General features: G+C 41.1%; 1 protein-coding gene across 2 annotated transcripts in view; it reads left to right on the plus strand.

Annotated features, from left to right (window-relative positions):
• Positions 1-19,315, plus strand: part of Cubn (cubilin) — a 226,607-nt gene that overhangs the window by 95,823 nt on the left and 111,469 nt on the right. For both annotated transcript variants that reach the window (XM_055593908.1, XM_055593909.1), the window contains 3 exons: positions 11,336-11,517; positions 16,478-16,652; positions 17,933-18,102. In XM_055593908.1, the coding sequence (XP_055449883.1) occupies positions 11,336-11,517; positions 16,478-16,652; positions 17,933-18,102 (527 nt within the window). The remainder of the gene's footprint in view (positions 1-11,335; positions 11,518-16,477; positions 16,653-17,932; positions 18,103-19,315) is intronic.

A 19,315-nucleotide genomic window follows, 5' to 3' on the forward strand; every position in this document is an offset into this window, starting at 1 on the left:
AAATCAGGTGAGGACTGAGGGAACACAGAGAAAGAGATCAGATGGCATTGGGGTAAGCAGGCAGGCAGGCAGGAGGGCAGTTAGGCAGTCAGGAAGGCAGACAGGGAAGTCTTTTATGAAATTGAGACCTCTGCAGGGGCTGGAGAGATGGCTTGGAGGTGAAGAACACAGGCTGTTCATCCAAAGGTGCTGAGTTCAATTCCCAGCACCCACATGGTGGCTCACTACCATGTATAGTGAGATTTGGTGCCCTCTTCTGGTATACAAGAGCACATGCATGCAGAATGATGAAGAAAGAAGGAAGGGAGGGAGGGAGGAAAAGGAAGGAAGGAAGAAAGAAAGAGAGAAAAAGAGAGAAAAAGAGAGAGAAAGAAAGAAAGAAAGAAAGAAAGAAAGAAAGAAAGAAAGAAAGAAAGAAAGAAAGAAAGAAAGAAAGAAAGAGGAAACTATCGGAGCCACAGTGTCTTCCTAGGTATGGTCTTCATAATTCCTAAAAACAAGTAAGACTCCCGTCTTAAAATACAGAGTACATTACAAAATATACCCAAAACATAGTCATGCATCCTTAAACAATAGGGACACGTTTTGAATAATGCATTGTTAGCCCATTTCATCATCATGAGCATCACAGAGCATTCTTAGAAGGTCACCTGATGACATAATCTGTAGGGCTACCTAGGTTTATGCTGCCTATCTTCGACTGAAATTCATTTTGCAGCATGTGACTCTCAATTTTCGAATGTAATAACTCATTACATGTGTTTGTGTGTACATGAATACATATAACACATCAGTATACAAAAGCCAAAGACAAGATTGTGCATTGATCCTCTGGATTTCTGCCCAGAGTCAGTCAAGATCCCATGCCTGACCTGGCCCTAAGCATCTCTTCTTCACCTGGCCAGGAGAAGTGATGTTAAATCTCTGTTCTCTTTTCATCAGCATCAAATCGTATGAAGCCCCCTCCCCTCTGGCTCCTTTCCACACAGTGCTATAAGAGCTCAGCAAATGCTTGCTTGCAAAGCTTGGAATTGACAGTGACATCATTTCCTGAGCACTGTGGCACAGGAACCACTACACACTTAATTCATTTTGCTCCGTAATAAATAAATCCATTTACCTAGTGTGCCTTTCTGTCAACAGCACAAATCTTCTATTTACTTTGAGAAAATGGATCTACAAGCGGGCTTTCTCTATGGGTCCATTTTGAATGTAGCTCTGTAGACACAAAATAAATCTCACACTACAGTGTTTTTATGCAGATCTTCAAAGAGAAGCCCACCCTGGAAATAAAGGAACAGCCACAGTCGCCCTGTCTGGCTAATCGGTTCACAGGATTCAGCATTAACAGCTTTGTTCCAAAGCTCAATTTTATCTGGGAGCCTTGGCCTGAGCCGCTAAAGGGTGTATAGAACTTTCCATAAGTTGTGTGAATAGGAGCCTGCCAGCCAGCTGCATACACCCCTCCTCCCTTCCCAAGGCTCCCCAAGGCCTCTTCCCCGATTGGCAGTGGGATCCAGCATACAAACAAGGTCAAGGAGCTTTGTGAGCAGAGAGTGACATTTGCAAAGGCAGCAGGACACTTCAGCTAGGGAGCCAACAGGGGAAGAGCTAAGTGGCATGTGAGCAGGAGGTGATGTCACCATGAACTTCCACAAAGGAAAGTGTGGCCTTTTCTTTGGGGAGATAGATGACATCATCCTCCCAGATGGAGGCCACTTCATTCTGTTTTCTTTTTAGTTGTTAATGAGATTTCTAGGCCTTAGAGGTTTTAGAAATTGGCTTGGGAGAACATTTTAAAACATTTTTCAAGACTGTGAGTGACTTGAGTTCAAAAGATAGTGCCTCCCTGGCTATCTGGACATTCAGCCCTGCACCCAGGGCTTCTCAAAGATTTGCTTTCGGAACGATGGCCAGGAACCTCCACAGGGTCAGCCATTTTTCTTTTCAACCCTCATTGCAACTCTTTCTCTCAAAAAGACAGTAATAGTTTGTGGTTACTATTCATCTTTCAGGAGAATTTCTTCTAATTTGACATTTTTATTTATTTTATTTGTTTTTGTAAGCGTGGGTTTCTGGGAACACTCAAGTCTTAAGTATTGTGATTCTTATATGTATATATATATATATATATATATATATATATACATACATACATACATACATATATATGATAACATGGATGCTGAGTGGTCAGGTTCTTAGAAGCAGATGGATGGCGCACAACATCAATGATGCCTGTTTTAAAAAGAAAAAAAGAAGGAATATTCTTTAAAATATATAGATAACAAGCATCCTAACATAGCAGAGGAACATGCAGCACACAGAAGATGTTTAATATATCTCAGTATTAAATGCTATAGATGAAAAATTAGAAAATATTATGAAAGGCTCCATAGGGGCTGAAAATGAGTGAAAGGTTGTGAAACGCTCCGAAAATCACATGATAGAGAATAAGGTAGGATTGGCTGTCCAACTAATGAAAGACAAGCACAGAAAGCTTATACTTTGCTGCCACCAGAGAAAGAACATCGATGGATTTTTTTTTCTTTTTCTGTCAATGGATGGATGGATGGATCTCAAGGCTTTGGACATGCCAGGCAAGCATTCTGTCTCTTTGTGGCATGGTATCCCCAATCCCTAGAGTTGGGTTTTTATTTTGAGGAAGTGTAGTGATTGCATAGATGTACATTCTAATAATAACATAGGTAGTGAGACTATTTTTCACAGCACACAGAAACAATGACCTGAAGGTGCCTGTGAAGAAATGGCTCAGCAGTTAAGAGTACTGGCTGCTCTTCCAGAGGACCTGGGTTCAGTTCCCAGCACCCATGTGGTAGCTCATAAAGTTCCTGTGGATCCAGTGCCCTCTGGATTCTGTAGGTGTCAGACACGCACATGGTGCAGAGACATACCTGCAGGCAAAACACCTATATACATAAAGTAAAAGAGAAAACTGAAAAATTATATAGGTAAGAGGATACAGAAATGCAGACAGAGTTGGAATGACTTGTGGGCACTGTGAAAACAGAACAGGGAGAAAGAATAGGAACAGAAATCTAGGCAGTGTATCAGGAGCTGTGTGGAAAATGGGATAGCAGATGTAACACCAGATTAGATGCCTATGAGTCCATGCAATGAAAAGAAGGGTCTTAGTCAGTCCAGCATCCCACAGTAGAACATCTGGTTCTAGATGGCGCTGGTAACCATAGTCAGGGAGCCTGTGCTTCTGTGGAAGTAGGAGCTGCAGTCTGAGCATGCAGAATTCAACATCCTTTGAAATGACTGGAAAAGGTGTTCTTACAGCCATTGTCTGTGTGCCTGGGAAAGTTGTTAGGGCCCAGGCAGAAAGATGATGCAGTAAACCTCTGACTGGTAAATTCAACGTCATAAATGTGATAGCTTTTTATTTTATGGCCAAGACTTTTAAACTAAGAAATACCATATTAGTCTTTGTCCCCGTGGTGTATACAATCCAGTTATGAAGAATCCTTGAAAGACATACAGCTTGTTTAAACAGCATTCTTAAGAAATGAGTGATTATTGTTTTTTCCCATTTTTTTTTTCACGTGTATGTGTATGAAGGTGTTACTCTCCATGTGTGCCCATGGATATGGAGGCCTGAGGCTGATGCTGGGAATAATCCTACATTATCCTTCTACATTATTCATTGACATGGTCTCTCAATCAATCCTAGAGCTCATTGATGTATCTGTTCTTGGTAGCCAACTTGCTCGGTGGATCCTGTCTCTGCCTTCAGAGTGTAGAAATACAAATGGGTTGCCATGCCCATTTGCCCTCTTAACTTGGGTTTCTGGGTTCCAAAATTCAGTCATTATGCAAGGACTTTAGCCACTGAGTTGTCTCCCAGCCCACTATCATTGTTCTAAAATCAGGGAGTGGAAGATGTCAGAGAAGGAGTTTATGGTTGGAGAAATGGCGACAGACAACAGACAGGACCTGAGGGGAATTGTGTGACTATGTTACTGAAAGAGAGGGATACAGATGTATTAAGTAAACAGGCTAAAAGGTCAAGGTATCTAATCTACTGGTTCTTAACAAAGAAACTAAAGGCGATACAGCCAGCACTGCAGTAAATTCTAACACATGACTGCCACATTTTTTTTCCCCTGATACTTTCTTCAGTGCTAAAGCTTGGAAATCATATTATTTCAGTTTTCATGTTTGAACATTAGTTTGAGGCCTTTTTAATTATTTCATGATTATTCTTTTGTGCCTATCTTGAGCCTTCTTTCTTCATGGTATTTGCAATGAAAGTGAGTTTATGAAATGTGGTCAGCCAAGATTCCAATCAGCAAAACTGGCCTGTGTATCACCCACTCTGGGAGAGCCCTTCCTCTCAATTGGTGATGGAATTACTTTCACAGTGCCACTTCCTGCTAAGCCGTGACAAATATAACATCACACTGAGAGAAAAGAGAACACAGGCACTCCTCTACTACTAAGGGGCCCTAACTTAGGATCAAGGTACACCTCCCTCGTGCACCAAATCGTTAAGCTAGTGATTGGAAAAGAAGTGAAAAGGGATGAAATCCGGTCATTGTTTTAAGGTTATACTGTGATATGACATGAATTCTGTTCGGTTTGGACAGAGATTTAAGAAAAAGCAAAGGAAGAGCCATTAGTTGTGTTCACGTCCAAGGGTAGTTGTTTAACAGCTCACTAAATTTCCCTCAGATTTTTGTATACTGTACACAAAACGGTATTTTGCCTGCTTTAATACTGTGAACTTCTGTCTTAGTGATACGTTAAAATATTTTTAGGGCTGAAGACTAGAAATGAATGGTGCCTTCGTATAGAGCCAAGCTTGGGTTTTTGATCATGGTCCTATAGCTGTCTTTTGATTTTGGCAAATTCTTTATTTTTATTTTTTTATTACAATTTATTCACTCTGCATGCCAGCCCCCTCCCTCAACCCCTCCCAATCTTGTCCTCCCTCCCTCTTCTCCTTCCTTGCCCCGCCCTCAGTCCACTGATAGGTTGTAGCTTTGTTCAAACCAAGTTCTGAATAAAGGACACTGATTTAAGCCATTTGTTTACCAAGGCAGACAGCAGTGCGTGCATGTATTTCTAGATATTTAGAGGGCTGAGCAAGAGACTCGCTTGAGCTCATTATTTTTAGGTTAGCCTGGGCAATATGGGGAGTGATCTTGTCTCAAAAAACAAACAAACAAACAAACAAACAAACACAAAAACAAACAAAAAATCTGTTTACCAATAATCCTACTTTTGGAATAAATTTCTCGGAAGAAAGAAAAAAAGGAAGAAAGAAAGAAAGAAAGAAAGAAAGAAAGAAAGAAAGAAAGAAAGAAAGAAAGAAAGAAAGAAAGAAAAGGTTCACAGCTCATTTTGCTTTAGGCTCAAGCAACTCACAGCAAGTTCTGTGATCAGAAGCAATGGTGAACATGGGCAGATCTTTCACAATGTGTGGAAAAGCAAAGCCCTTCTTTTTTTATTTTATTTTTCTTCCTTGACAACACAGTAAATATGTATATACATAAACACACAAAGCTGACCTTCATTTAATGTTGGCCCTGAGTCTGTAGCCAAAACCTCTGGGACCTTGTAGCCCATTTCCCACATTGCCACTGTTTGAAAACATCTGAGTTCTATTTCCACTGCTACTCTTTCAAACAGTTATAAAACAGAAAAAAAATAACCCTCAAACAATCATGACCTTCCAAAGTCATATATTGCACAATTTAGAATAATCCTTGATTTAGAGCCAAAGGGAGAGTTTCTCAAATCTTCTATTTGTGTTCTGGTTTCCTGGCAACAGCATCCCTGTTAGTAATTTGCAATTTTTTTTCTGGGGAGTCCACATTTTCTCATACAATGAAAAAGGAAGCAGCCGGCTATTTCTTTTCAAGTTCAAATACTGTAACAGACACAAATGAGCAAACTTACACATGATAGCCATTATGTTTGGTATGGAACATTAATTCTTACCCATATCTCTTAACCATTACATATCTACAGATTACTTTTATGTGAATGTGAAACTAACACTAGTCATCATTCTTTCACCAAATAAGAGTCTCTGGTGTAGGACAGAATGTTATTATAGTAGGTGGTAGAATTCTGTATCTATGTAACGAGTGATACAAAATCATTTCTTTTCCAATGCTTTTCCTTCTTACTATATAGACTGAACACTGTAAACATTAACCACCTAAGAATAACTTTAAGTCTATATTTAGGGATATTTCCTAACATTTTCTTTACTTACAGTCTTCATTCACGTATATGTGTAATGTGCATGCGTGCACACCATGGTATGTGTGAGGAGGTCAGAGGTCCACTTCTGCGAATTACCTCTCTTCTTCCGCCATATTAGTTGTTGACCCACTTCTCTGGCTAGTAAATGCGTCTCAAGTTACTAATTATGACAAAACAAACTACAATGGCCTGCGAAAATTGATTTAAAATATAACTGAATACTTAGTGCACTGACCTTAGTGTCATTTTACTTATTATTACTCCTGGTGTTATTATTTTGAAATGATAATTTCAGTGTCCTGGGTACTTCAAAATATTATATCATCTCTCATTATAACAATTCTGTGAAAGAACAGTCTCATATATAGAAATGATGGAGAAATGTACCTTCAAGAAATAAAGTGACTAACTTAGACTCAGAAGTCCAGAGATGGTGGGATCAGCCCCAAGAAGCCTTTGTGTCAGACACCGAAGTCTGTGCTTTAAGTAGTTGCCTGCTGCCTGAAACCAGCAATTTCTCCAACAAGTTTCATTGTGAAAGGGGGGCCTCACTCTGCAGTATAGAGAAGTTCAGAGCTTGCAGTAGCTAATTTTATAAATTCCATAACAATAAACATATAAAAGAATTTATCTTTCCCATGTAAGTTATACTCTAGTTCAAGAGCTCTCCTGCAAAGTTAAACTAGTCATTCTATGTTTCAGTTTAAGTCGCAGCACACTGCGAAGTCCTGTGGTGAGGTCCGAGCATATTGGCAGACAGGACTGACAAAGCACTCATATTTGTTCACCTTCCCTCACAGCATCTCCTGTCTGCCACCACGGAGCTATGCTCCAGTCCTGGCCTGACTCACGTACATAACTTTAGGTTAGAGTTAGCACGTGTGGTTGGTGGAATGAATTGATCTGGGAGAAAACAAGATTAGCTAGCCCGTTGCCCAGGGTTAGCTACAAAGAGTAGCTTACAAGGAAGAGTTAGGTTACAGTAAGAGTGGCAGGCTAGCTATCTTCAGAAGAGTTTGGATTGCTCAGCATGGACCCTGAGGATGGGTGAAGTATGTGAGGACTGCTGCCCTTGATATAATACTACCAGAACACGATCTCGGAATCATCTATCTCTGTAACCTTGGTTTCTGCCGCCATCTTTACATGGCCTTCCCCCTTCTGTATGTCTGTCTCTAAATTTTCCTCTCAGAGGACAGTCATGTTGAACCTCATTCCAACTATAAGGCAGTGGCCTCTCCTTGTTGATTTTGCCCATGGTTGTATCAACATGGTGCCACCTGTTTTTGTTTGTTTTCTGCTGTGGAACAACCTCCCTGTGGAGAAAAGCCTGGGAATTGAGGGCAAAGTGAAGGGCAGAATTAGAAAAAAAGGGATGAGGCAGAGCCTTGGAGGCTCTCTGAACTTCTCCCTGGAAAAAGTTCTCTAAAATAATGACATTAAAGAATTGAAGGCTTTGAACACTTTAAAATAGAGATGTGAGTGTTGGACTTACAAATGTCTGAGGGCATGATTCCGCTATCTTTGCCTGTTCTTAGCCATCCCACCAACTGGTGCTCTGAAGCAAAATCTTCCTGCCTCTCCCAGCTTTTGTTGTCTGCTAGAAATTCTTGGATTTCGTGGATTATAGCAATCACAACCTCAACTTCTGCCTCTGTCTTTATAAGGGTGCCTTCCCTCAGTGTCAGGTTCACTCTCTTCTCATGAGGACATGTTAGATGTTAGGTTCCAGTCCCAGCCTAATCCAGGTCCTTGCCGTGACTTGAGAACATTGAGAAGACCTGCCTGTCAGAGTCTCAGGTTCCTAGCCGACATGAACTTGGGAAATGACTCTCCTTACTCCAGTCCGTTCCAGGACTTTGAAAACCTGTCCTTCACTCAGGCTTTGTCTGTTTCTTGTTTCTGTGTTCTTGTTTCTTCCTTTTTCCTTAGGAGAGTTTCATAGTTTTTGTCTTTGAAGACAAGGCAAGGACAAAGTCTCCCAAGTTTGTCAGTACTGACCTGAACTTTAGAATTTGTAGATTAATTGTCTAGGGAATGTTTATGGGTTAGCATTTATTTGTGAGAAGAAGGACACAAATTATAATTATTAGGGAATGAAGTAAAACTAGAGAACCAGAAAATAGTTTAGCTTGCCATGGTTTGGACCTTCCCTAAAATCCCAGCTTTTTTATTTTTTTTAAATAGTTCCCATCAAACCCACCCTGCCAAGAGTGAAACTCCACTCCTTAATCTTACCCAGCCCCTTCCAGCTCTTCCTTCTCTTCTTTTCTGTCTGTTGCTGAACTTGCTTACTTCTAAAGATAGCTATAAGTTCTTTTCATGAAACAACCCTTCTAAAATTATTTCTGTTCTATATTCTATCTGTTATAAGCCATGAATTCTTAAATTCCTACAGAAAACAAAATAAGGCTCTTCTAGGTATGCTCTGCCTTCAGGCTTTTGTGCTAGTGTGTTTTAAATAAAAATAAGCTTCAATAAAACAAACCAGAGGTAAAACAGTGAACTATAGCAGAAGCACAAAGAGGCCATTTTATGTGATAGAAGTAAGTTGACCTGAGCAATGAGCACATTTCAAGGCATTACAGAACAAAAAGTTTGTGTTTTTAGGTTATAGGAAGTCTATTATATTATGAATCAATATTCAGTTAAGTATGTGAGCCTCCTCATTTTGTTGTGTTTAATGTTTGTTTTTGCTATAGTTACTGGTTTTACAATACTTTGGCTATGGGGCTTTGTACGATCAACTGCTGAGGAAGCAGAGCATAGAATGTGAGGGTCCCCTAGAAGCTGGCCTCCCAGTTCCTTTCCTCCAGCATTAGTAGGCTTTAGCCACATTTGTTCCATCCCAGCACCTCTCCTGGCAATTGGCTTACAGAGTACAGTGTTAGGAAAACTGAAAAGATGAAAAGATGACAATTTAAATGATCCTGGGCACAGGAGGATAACCTAAAACATCTTGACTCTGATTATATTTGGCTTAAAGACAGGAGATCCTTTTTGTATTTTTGTGGTGCAATTTAAAAATTTGTATCTTGTTTTAGACAAAACAAAAACAATATTAGGTGAGTTCTTTCATGGACAAATTTTTAAATTATCTATCAAAAATAAACAGACTTAGCAACAGTTTTCAACTCTTTCTTGTTCAGAGAACTGTAGAGCAGTGTGCTTCCTGCTGATAAGGTAAATACTTCCTTTCAGCTGATGACTAGTGTTTGGAGGAAAATAAAAATCAAATAGATTATCAGTCACTGGTGAAGGCTTTGTAAAGATTGACTGTTTAAAACTGGAAAAACATAGAGTTGCTTCAAAGCGCTATTGTAGTCTAGTTCGGCTGGTGTCTGTGACATTAACATATGAGACAGTGTCAGATTTGCCTCAAAGTCAATGAAAAAATTTGCTCTGCTTCCTTTATCCAGGTTGCTGTGGTGATTCTTTGTTCAGTCAGGGAGCAGAGCAGCCATGAGGGTCATGTCCAGTGCTCTCATTACAGCACTACAGCACTGTCAGGCCGGCTTGGCCGGCAGGCTTACAGGAGTCAGCACAGGGCTGGAGATGCAGAGTGGGGGTGTCAGAGTAAGTGAAGATTTTCCAGAGAGGAATTCCCTATGTGACCTGGACTCACAGATCAGCTCTAAAGGAAGCTTCAGATACCATTCTTGCTTACCTCATCTTGTTGCTAGGAATTTCAAACACGATCATGTGCTTATTAAAATCATTTTGAAAACTAAACTACCATATACATATAACTGTTTTTAAAGTCTTACAACTTAATGAATGACCAATTCTGCATCTTTTTTTCTAATGACAGCTTAATTTTTAGCCCTATCTTTACTCCTAGCCCCACGTTTGTTTGTTGTTTTTTTTTTTTTTTGGTTGGTTTTTGTAGTGTGGTCTCACATCTATATAAACTCTTTCCGAGAGACAATAGATAGTACAAGCAATTACCTCTTTCCCAAAATCTTACTTTGACTCTTTTATTAACCCACACAATAACTCTGTGAGTTAGGGACCAAGGCCTGGCAGCCTGAAGATTCTGGAGAGTAAATTACTTATCTGTTAAAGTATCATAGCGAGTATTGGAGGGCATTTTGTCTTATGTCACAACCCACATTTAGACCATAAAATAGGATGCTTCTGAAAATGTTGATTCTAACATGCTAATTAAACAGTTCTGAATCCTGTTCTTTCCAGGAGAGCCTTTGATGAAGTGGATACAAGGAGCCATGTCACTGTGCCACTAAGTTTGAAACTCTGGAAAGTTTTTATTCATTGTACCCTTGTTCTCTCATGACTTGACATTTTAATCAGATTCTCCAATTTAACCAGATTCTCCATTTAGAGCCCTGGAGTGCCTTTTCTAAGTCATCTTTCATGTATTTTAGTTACAAATACCTATAAATCAAAACCTTCCTATTTCTTCTATATTTGTTACTCACTCAACCGCAAATGCAACATGATCATACAGAGGGCACTGGTGGTCTGAATACTACTTCCCATGCTATCTCTATGTACCTGTTGATTGTCATACCTTCTATCATCTTCAGCTTTCCCTTTCTAGCCCTCCCTTTGTCTTCCTCTTAGGTCTTTTCATCTAAAGCAAATGAAGAACATCTAGGAATAAGAACTCAGGATTATTATTAGAAAAAAAACCACAATAAATTTTTATCTAAATTTTTTTGTTGTTTTGTTTTTTGAGACAGGGTTTCTCTGTGTAGCCCTGGCTGTCCTGGACTCGCTTTGTAGCCCAGGCTGGCCTCGAACTCACAGAGATCCACCTGCCTCTGCCTCCTGAGTGCTGGGATCACAGGTGTGCTCCACTGCACCTGGCTATGTTTATCTAAATTTAATAAGTGATTTTCTCTCTCTTACACTTTCTCTAGAGGATTATAGCCAGGGTCCTATGCATCCTAAGCCTGTATTCTACTACTTGGCTGCATCCCACACACTTCTTACTGCTTTATAGTGGCAAAATTTAAACTTTCTTCCTAGAGGAGGCATTGCACATTCTCTGTCACCTTTGGCGAGATGAAGATTTAAATGTGTTCTGGTCACTGTTGCCACTTTGTGCTACCTGGGTTTTCTTGTTCAACAGGTTGTGGAGGGGAGATGTCTGGAGCCAGGGGCTCCTTCAGCAGCCCTGGGTACCCTAGCAGCTATCCTAGCAACAAGGAGTGTATCTGGAGCATCCGAGTGGCCCCAGGGAGTAGCATTCAGCTCACCATCCATGACTTTGATGTGGAATACCATTCAACCTGCAATTTTGATGCCCTGGAGGTAGGAAGTCAATTTTCCCAGTGTATTACCAATCCAGGGTGAAAACTGGAGCGATCCCCACATTTTTCCAGTGGCTAGCCCTGTTCTCTTCTTAGACATTCTATCAAATATCTCCTCTTACTGGATACTCTTAGTAGACATATGGGGTTAATATACTAGTTAGGTTCTTTCCTAGTAGTGCCAGGAGGCCGCGGCTGAGGGTGGTTCACTAGGAGAGTGCAGCTAGCAGCATTGGGGAAAATAGGAGCAAAGAAGAGGGAAGGAAGGGAAGAGCTAGTGGAAAGAAGGAGCCCAGTGGGCAGGTTGGGCTTGGGGCCTTTTTCGGGATGGATAGGAGGCTGATTCACTGGTCCCTGTTGATAAACAACAACAACAACAACAACAACAACAAAAAAACTGCTTGAGTTCTTTAACAGCCCACAGTTCTCCTTCCTGAGGAATCTTCCTTGGAGTAAGTGTTCCGCTTTTGGAAGACAGTGGGAAGACGGCCCCTACTGCCCACATGTGTGAGCGAGCATTGCCTTCCCATCTGCAGCTGCTGCCTGGGGTGGGCCAGGGTGCCACGGCTGCAGCCGCTGCAGAGGGCTGCTTATTAAAAGTCACTTAGCGTGACCCTTATCTTCAAAAAGGCCTTTGTAGAGAACTTCCCAAAGCTACTCCAAGAGTTCTCTCAGAAAGTTAAGACAACCTTTGGGAACTCTGGGCCTTAGAGTTTATTATAACCAACTTGGACCTAGCAGCAAGATTGAATGGTTTCTAAGTACAGACAAATTCCCCATCACCTGAGCTATGGGAACTACTGTTTTGCGTCATCCTGCAGCTAATAGCATGCAGCCTCCAAGGGTTTGGATGTTGGGTTTGTTCTATTTTCCCCTGTATTCATAGGGCCAAGAACATGACAGAGAGTGAGCCCCTGATGTTTGTGAGTAAACAAAGGTACTCAAATCTCTCACCAACACATGGTGATGATGCAAATTTGGTTCACAATGACTGAATACAACCATATTCTCACCAGGATGTGAATAGCCGCATGAAGTAAGAGGAGGAGTCTGTCCACATATTACAGTTGTCAAAATTAAGTCTCAAGTTCATGGGGTTTTCTGTGACCACCTGGATGATGTCCATTTCAGGCATGAATGGCAGTTTCATGTGTCCTAGGCAAAGTGGACCAGAGATGCATGATTATAAATAGACATGGAGACAGTTATTAAGAAAGAGAAATGAGAGTGGGCTAATGAGCTGAGAGAAAAGCATGCCCTTGCAAGTGCTGATACCCAGGACTCATTGCCTTCATAGGTCATGTACACAGCCCACTCTCCTCCCACATGTGTCTATCCTGAGCTTTCCTTGGGCATGCTCTCTTCTATACAGCTATGAGGGGAAGAATTTTAAGGCTTTCTATGCCAACTGTTTCTTCTATATGTTAATCTTCACGTAGTTTTCTATATGCTCCAATGAGCACTCTCTTCCACAAATGGAAGGCCTATGAAATGAACTCAGTCACCCCTCATTGCTCTATGCAAACCCAGATAAAATGAGATATGGGAGAGATTTGAAAATAGTAGAGTACTTTATAGAAAACGTTAACTCTTAACATTTACTTGGTACAAAGAAATGGGGTTCCCAAGTTGTCCCATAATGGTGGGTATAGTCACTAGGAAATATATTCAGCACCCCAGTTCCATCTGCAAGGAGACAGTAGTAAGAGGGAGGGAGTCAGAGCCAAAGCTGGGAGGTCTTATGTCTAATTCATGGCCTTCTCTATGGCAGTACTGCTATTAGACACGACTCCATCTGATGGGAAGAATGGTGTTTAACAGAGAGCAAGGCACCTTCCAAAATCCACCCTTACAGCTTGAAGAGAAAGCACCAATACTTACCCATGGGATTCTGAAGTGACCCCTCTATCAACAAGGATACTACTTGGTTGCATAAAACCCATAATACTTACAAAATGCTGGCAGCCAATTCTCTGTAGCAAAGTGCACAGTTCCAGGTTCCAAGCCCTTCATTTTCATATTCCAGAATACATGTGATTGCTGCCCACTTGGCACAATGTAAATGACTTCATTGTGCTTTGGGTCTTGTCACACCCATTACATGAGAAAGCAGAGACAAGGTCTGTTCTCTGCAATCAGCCTCAGGAGCAGAGGAACAAAATCAGAGACTCCGGGCAGCAAGCAGCACTGTTAGGGGTAGGTGGCCCTATGCCAGCTAAGAATGTCTGCGAGAGAGGTTGCTGCCTGCTTGGGTGTATGTTTGTTAGAACAAGTTGACAGTTCTCTGGGCTCCCAAGTTTTAAGAGCACAGTTTGAGGGAATATGTCAAGATTCCAAAGTCTGTAAAGAGTAACCGCTTGGCCTTTCCTCCACAACCCTTTTTTCATTTCTCTGCCAGTGCTTAGCTTAGGTGGAAAGATGTGTACTGAGTTGGTGATAATATCAGCATGAAGAGGTTGGCTTTTATGGTTTTTTTCTTTTCTTGGTCACTGATAATATGTTGAGAGTAGGTTTCTAAATCTGTTATTCGAATGAATGTGTACTCCAGAAACAAGGCTAACTTTGTCAACTTGCTCACTCACTTTTCCTATCCTGCTGAGCACAGCCAAATAGGGCTGACTGTCACTAGACGATGGGCTTTCTGAAATCCACCAAATTTTACCAGGAGCCATTCCTTTCCCTAAAGAGCCACTGTCCAGAAAGTGGCCAGTTACACAGAGCAGCCGTACAGCGACTCATAACCCCGGAATGCTGACTTGACCTTCAAATTAAATGGAGCTAACAGAGCAGAAAGCACTGTTCAGAACAGATTAACACTACAGGCTTTGAAATACTCTCCATCCTGAGCATTTGCTAAAAACACACTTTAATCTCTGATCACCATACCATTTCTCCCCCCCCCCCCCCCCGCAGGGTTTAGTCACAAGCTGGAGTGGAATGAATCACCCCCTGAAATTCTTTCCATCCTTTCCCACTCTGACCATGTGCAGCCAGTTTTATTTATGGGCACCAAAAATCGCCATTCTGTTGTTTTGGTTATGGAAATCCCAGGCTGATTTTATTTCAGTCTCCAAGAAAGCTCTGTGCAGAGCCTGGATCAGCGTCCAGGAGAGGAAATCCCTGCCTTGGTACAACAAAACACGACAATTGCTTGGCTGTGGTCACTTAGCACAGCCAGGCCTCTCAGCAATGTTCGTTTGTGATCTTAGCCCAGCTCCAGGGGAGGCAAAGAATGTCAGAAGTAGCCGTGTTTATTCCTGTGGAGGCTGCTAGGCCTAGCCAACTCAAACCCATTATGTTTGCCATCTCAAGGGGATGCATGAACAGGGAAAACAAAGATTATTTTGCCAATTTGTAGGTCTCTTTGTCAGCAGTTAGCGCCAGCATGGTCTTCTCTGGAAATACTTGCTGGCTGTTGCCCTCCTCTGATTAGGAGCACATGCTGCTGGCTGCATGTGCTGGGGACTGCATCCTGGGCAGAGGTCGGAATGAGAGACGTGGGACAGAGGCTCTTGAGATAAGCTTCCATTCACCTGAATGTATGTGGAAAGGGACAAAGGAGGCTCTTCCTGAAGCCTTGCTTTTCATGGCATTTTCAGGGCCTCACAAACAGTAAACATCAGCTCCTCCTAATGAAAATAAGCCTAGAGCATTTGCCTGCTTCATTCCTTTGCAATTACTGTTCTTGTGCTCAGCCCTCTGGGAAACAGCAGTTTCTTTTACTTTAATTCCTGCCTGGCTGTGTGTGTGTGGGGGGGGGGGATTACTCAGACAAAGAAATCATTATAGATTCAAGTCATGTACTCCTCCTCCAAAGTGGGTTTCTTGTTCTCACTGTCTCCCCAGGGAACTCTTGAGTGAATTCCCTTATCATCCAGTTGCGGGTTTGAGGGTTTGAGAGTGAGCAAGGAAGGGAGGGCATTAGGGAGGGGCAGAAGGAAAGAGGCCCAGCTTGAAGAGATGAGGGGCTGCTGCCTATTGAGGCATCGCCCAGAGCTGAGTTCCTGGCTTTGGCCCGGGGTACTGTGGACTCAGACATGAATATATTTGAAAACTATCATCCAAAGTGGTCTGAATTCTACAAAGCAACTTTGATAATACCTTGAAGATGGGAGTAGGGGTGTCAGTATCTAAAGTCTTACTTCTCTTCACCTCTAATCCCATGCACACTTGAGATAAGTGAGTTCTACTGGAGTAGAGCCAACTAAAGGAAACCCCTTCTTGTACTATGTGCCGCTGAGTTGAGAGATCTAAGTCAGACACAGAGTTGGGCAAATGTGGAGGTGCCCAAGAGGGTTGCAGCCATGTGGGACAGACTTAGAGGGTTTTTACCTGGGAGGTTAGGAGATCCTGGCCAGGCTCCTCAGAGCAGGCTTGGGAGAATGCATGTCACTCCTGTGAGGTCTGGAATATACTTTTGCAGGTTGTATTTTGACTTCCTCTGAAGAAAAAACCTGTTATGTTTGATTCCTTGTCTTAAAAAATATTCAGTTTTCAGGGTAGATAGAATTTCCTTAATATGTAATTAGAAAATCAATAGCCTTCAGTAAACCCAATGTTCATAAGATTTTTCCTGAGACTTACAAGATTTAGAAAATCAGTCTTTATACTGTATTATGCAATGTCTCTGTCAGAGAAAGCAAGAATTCCCAGACATATGAGAAAGAAGAAAGCAAAAGATAGGGAAGATTCTAAAATAACCTATGTGCTCTACTTTACTTTCCCATCTGATGAAGCAAACAGGTATTGTGTGGGTGACTGAAATTACATGTTCCAAAGGCAGAAGGAGTGCCTGCAAACACTCAGTTCAAGTTCATAGTTCATCCCACCCAGGGAGACTGAGTACAATAATCTCTAATCATAATAGATTCCAAGAGTTGGTTGCGAAAAGGAGCTCAAGAAGGGGCTGAAATGCCTAAATGTGTCTTTTAACTGAAGTCTTTTTCTTGTGCCCTTGTTAGATCTACACAGGTCTTGATTTTCACTCTCCAAGAATAGCCCAATTGTGTTCCCGATCAGCATCAGTGAGCCCCATGCAGGTCTCCAGCACTGGAAATGAATTAGCAATCCGCTTTAAAACGGACAGCTCTTTAAATGGGAGAGGTTTCAATGCCTCATGGCAAGCAGTCCCTGGAGGTAAGTGAATATGTGGAGGCATTCTGAAAGCATTTGAGCCAAATGAAGCCTAGCTGAGACTTACAAAATTATTGGAAGAAGGCATGAGAGTTATATCCTGATGACCTTGTGAGTAGCCAGTATTGCTTTGATGTATGGTCTTCCTTAAAATTCATGGTAGGGTTTAATTTTTCAAGGATATAAATAGGTCAGTGTATATAGATCATAGCTGAGATGGTTGGAGAGATTTGTTTGCATGACAAGTTTCTATTCTCCAGGTCACATCATGCTGTAGAGTAGACTTTGGATTCTTAGCAAATGTGAAAAAAAAAACATTAAATTTGCGAAATCCAAAATTATTACTGTTGCGATAGTGATTTTCTGCCCAAGATCTTAGGTCATCAAAATAAGTTGCATGTTGCAGCTTTTTTAAATTACACATAGATCAAAGCGTTTTAATAGACACCCATGATTGCTGAGGTTGGTGGTGTTCGAGGAATGGCTACTTTTTTAGCTAATGAGGGTTATCCCGTTTAATCTTTATACTGTGCACTGTGAGGGAGGCCTCTTGTGTACCCTCATTTTACAAGCATGGAAAGAAAGCCTGGAGAACTCAGCGACTTGCCCAAGGTCCCACGGCTGGATGCTAGTGCAGAGAAGTGGCTCAAGGCCAAGTCAGGCCACCTCCTTAACGCCTCCTTAATGACGCTAAGTGAAACCTCTTCAAGTGAATTGCATATTAATTGATATGCATAGTATTCAGATTAGCTCCACTGCTGGAAAACATTGCTGAAATTTTCTGTCAGTTGTTTGTATTTTCATAAACTGTCAAAACAATGGTTTACGTATATAGACCATGTTGACCTCAAACTTTCCATGTCTAATAATAGATAACTTTGAGTTTCTGACCTTCTTGCCTCCATTTTAGGAATACTGGGGTTATAGGATGCATGGCTGTGCAGAGTTTATGCAACCCAGGTTTTTATGCATGCTAGGCAAGCATTCTATCAGTGAATGGTACCCTCCTCCCACATTATTATTTTAATTAACTTTTGGCACCAAAATAACTTTTGGTAAATAAAATACGGATATTATTTTATTAGTATTATCCATATTCTCATGTTTATGTTGAGATGAATGAGTGAATATGGATATTTAGTTCTTTAAAGTTGTTAGCATGGAACTGATACAATAGTCAAGCCAAGCAGGATACTGATCCCTGTAGCTAGTATCATTACTTACATTTCCTTTTTTTATAACAGAAGTTTCTCTCATGGCTGAACCTTGTTTCCTACTTACAGGTTGTGGTGGGATTTTACAGATTCCCAGAGGAGAGATTCATTCTCCAAATTACCCCAATAGCTACAGAGATAACACTGAGTGTTCTTGGCTCATTCAAGTTGAAAAACATCACCGTGTTCTTCTGAACATTACTGATTTTGACCTTGAAGCCACAGATTCTTGTATTACGGTAAGTGACTCAAATTTCAAACATTGTTACCACTGCCGTAGGAGTTTTGAGGGTGCGCTTGTTAATTAGGGATGTTTTTTCCGTGTCAGGTCACAGGAGAGCCAATTCCTAGCAACCTCAAACATAAGGCCACTGGTTTTTTGTTTAAAATGTGATCAGGAGGTGGTTAATACAGAGGTTTGTATAGCAGCTGCGTCGTTGCTCTAGCACTTTTAGCTTTTATTTTATTTTCTGCTTCATATCAAGAAATAGCTTCACTAGTCCTATCTCAGTCCATTATCTGGAAAAAGGAGGAAAGGACTGTGTGTGTGTGTGTGTGTGTGTGTGTGTGTACACGAGCACGTGTGTGTTTGATTTCTACAAAAGCCTCCTTATTGGCATGGCTGGCCACAAACCAGATCTTGGAAGCCATAGAAAGATGCTCACAACTAGTTTAGATAGATCATCATTAAACTTCTGCGATCCCCAGAGTGTTTTACTCTTCTTGTGATCAGAATTTTTCAGTTTGCTCCTCAAACCAATCAATTCTCTGATAGGACCAAACAGCCTGAGAGGTTGGGGTACAGAAAGCGATGCAGCTATTAGTGGGTTTAATGATAAGGTGATTTTGTCACTACCAACAGCAAAAGTTTCAGACTTGAAATTAATACTTTGTAGTTAATGTAAGAATGTCGTTTTCTTTATTTTGTAATTTAAAAAGGTTTCGTTACTGGTTTTCCAGCAAAATATTTTCCATGTTTCATTTATTTATAGGTATTTCATTCTACTATAAACCAGGCTTTCTTGGTTAATGGATCTTCCTATAACAGTTTTCTGACAGTTCCTGACACGTACTCTAACTGGCTAGCTTCTTTTGTATTTGACTCAGGAAAATCCAAGAGTTTTTTCCATGGTTCAAAAGTCTAAAGGTGTTCATTTTACGTGTTATTTTACAAGGCTGGGTCATTAGAAAAAGCTTACCTGACTTATGACTATATATCCCTCCCCTAAACAGCCTAAGTGGCCAGGATTTTATGTGGAGGACATTCATTCTCTTAAATGCTAATTTGGACTAACACTTCTGAAAAAAATATTTTAAAGTTGGATGACATTTAAAAACATCTTTCTAAATGCAGCCAAGTCTCATTTAATATGGGAGAGAAGTGTGAACACAGTATTTGAAACAGTTTCTGCCTATAAGGGAAAAGGTCGACCATTCTTCCGGGGCTTCTGA

This window comes from Psammomys obesus, unplaced genomic scaffold (assembly GCF_907164565.1).
Source record: "Psammomys obesus unplaced genomic scaffold, mPsaObe1.curated_primary_1811, whole genome shotgun sequence".
NCBI lineage: Eukaryota > Metazoa > Chordata > Mammalia > Rodentia > Muridae > Psammomys > Psammomys obesus.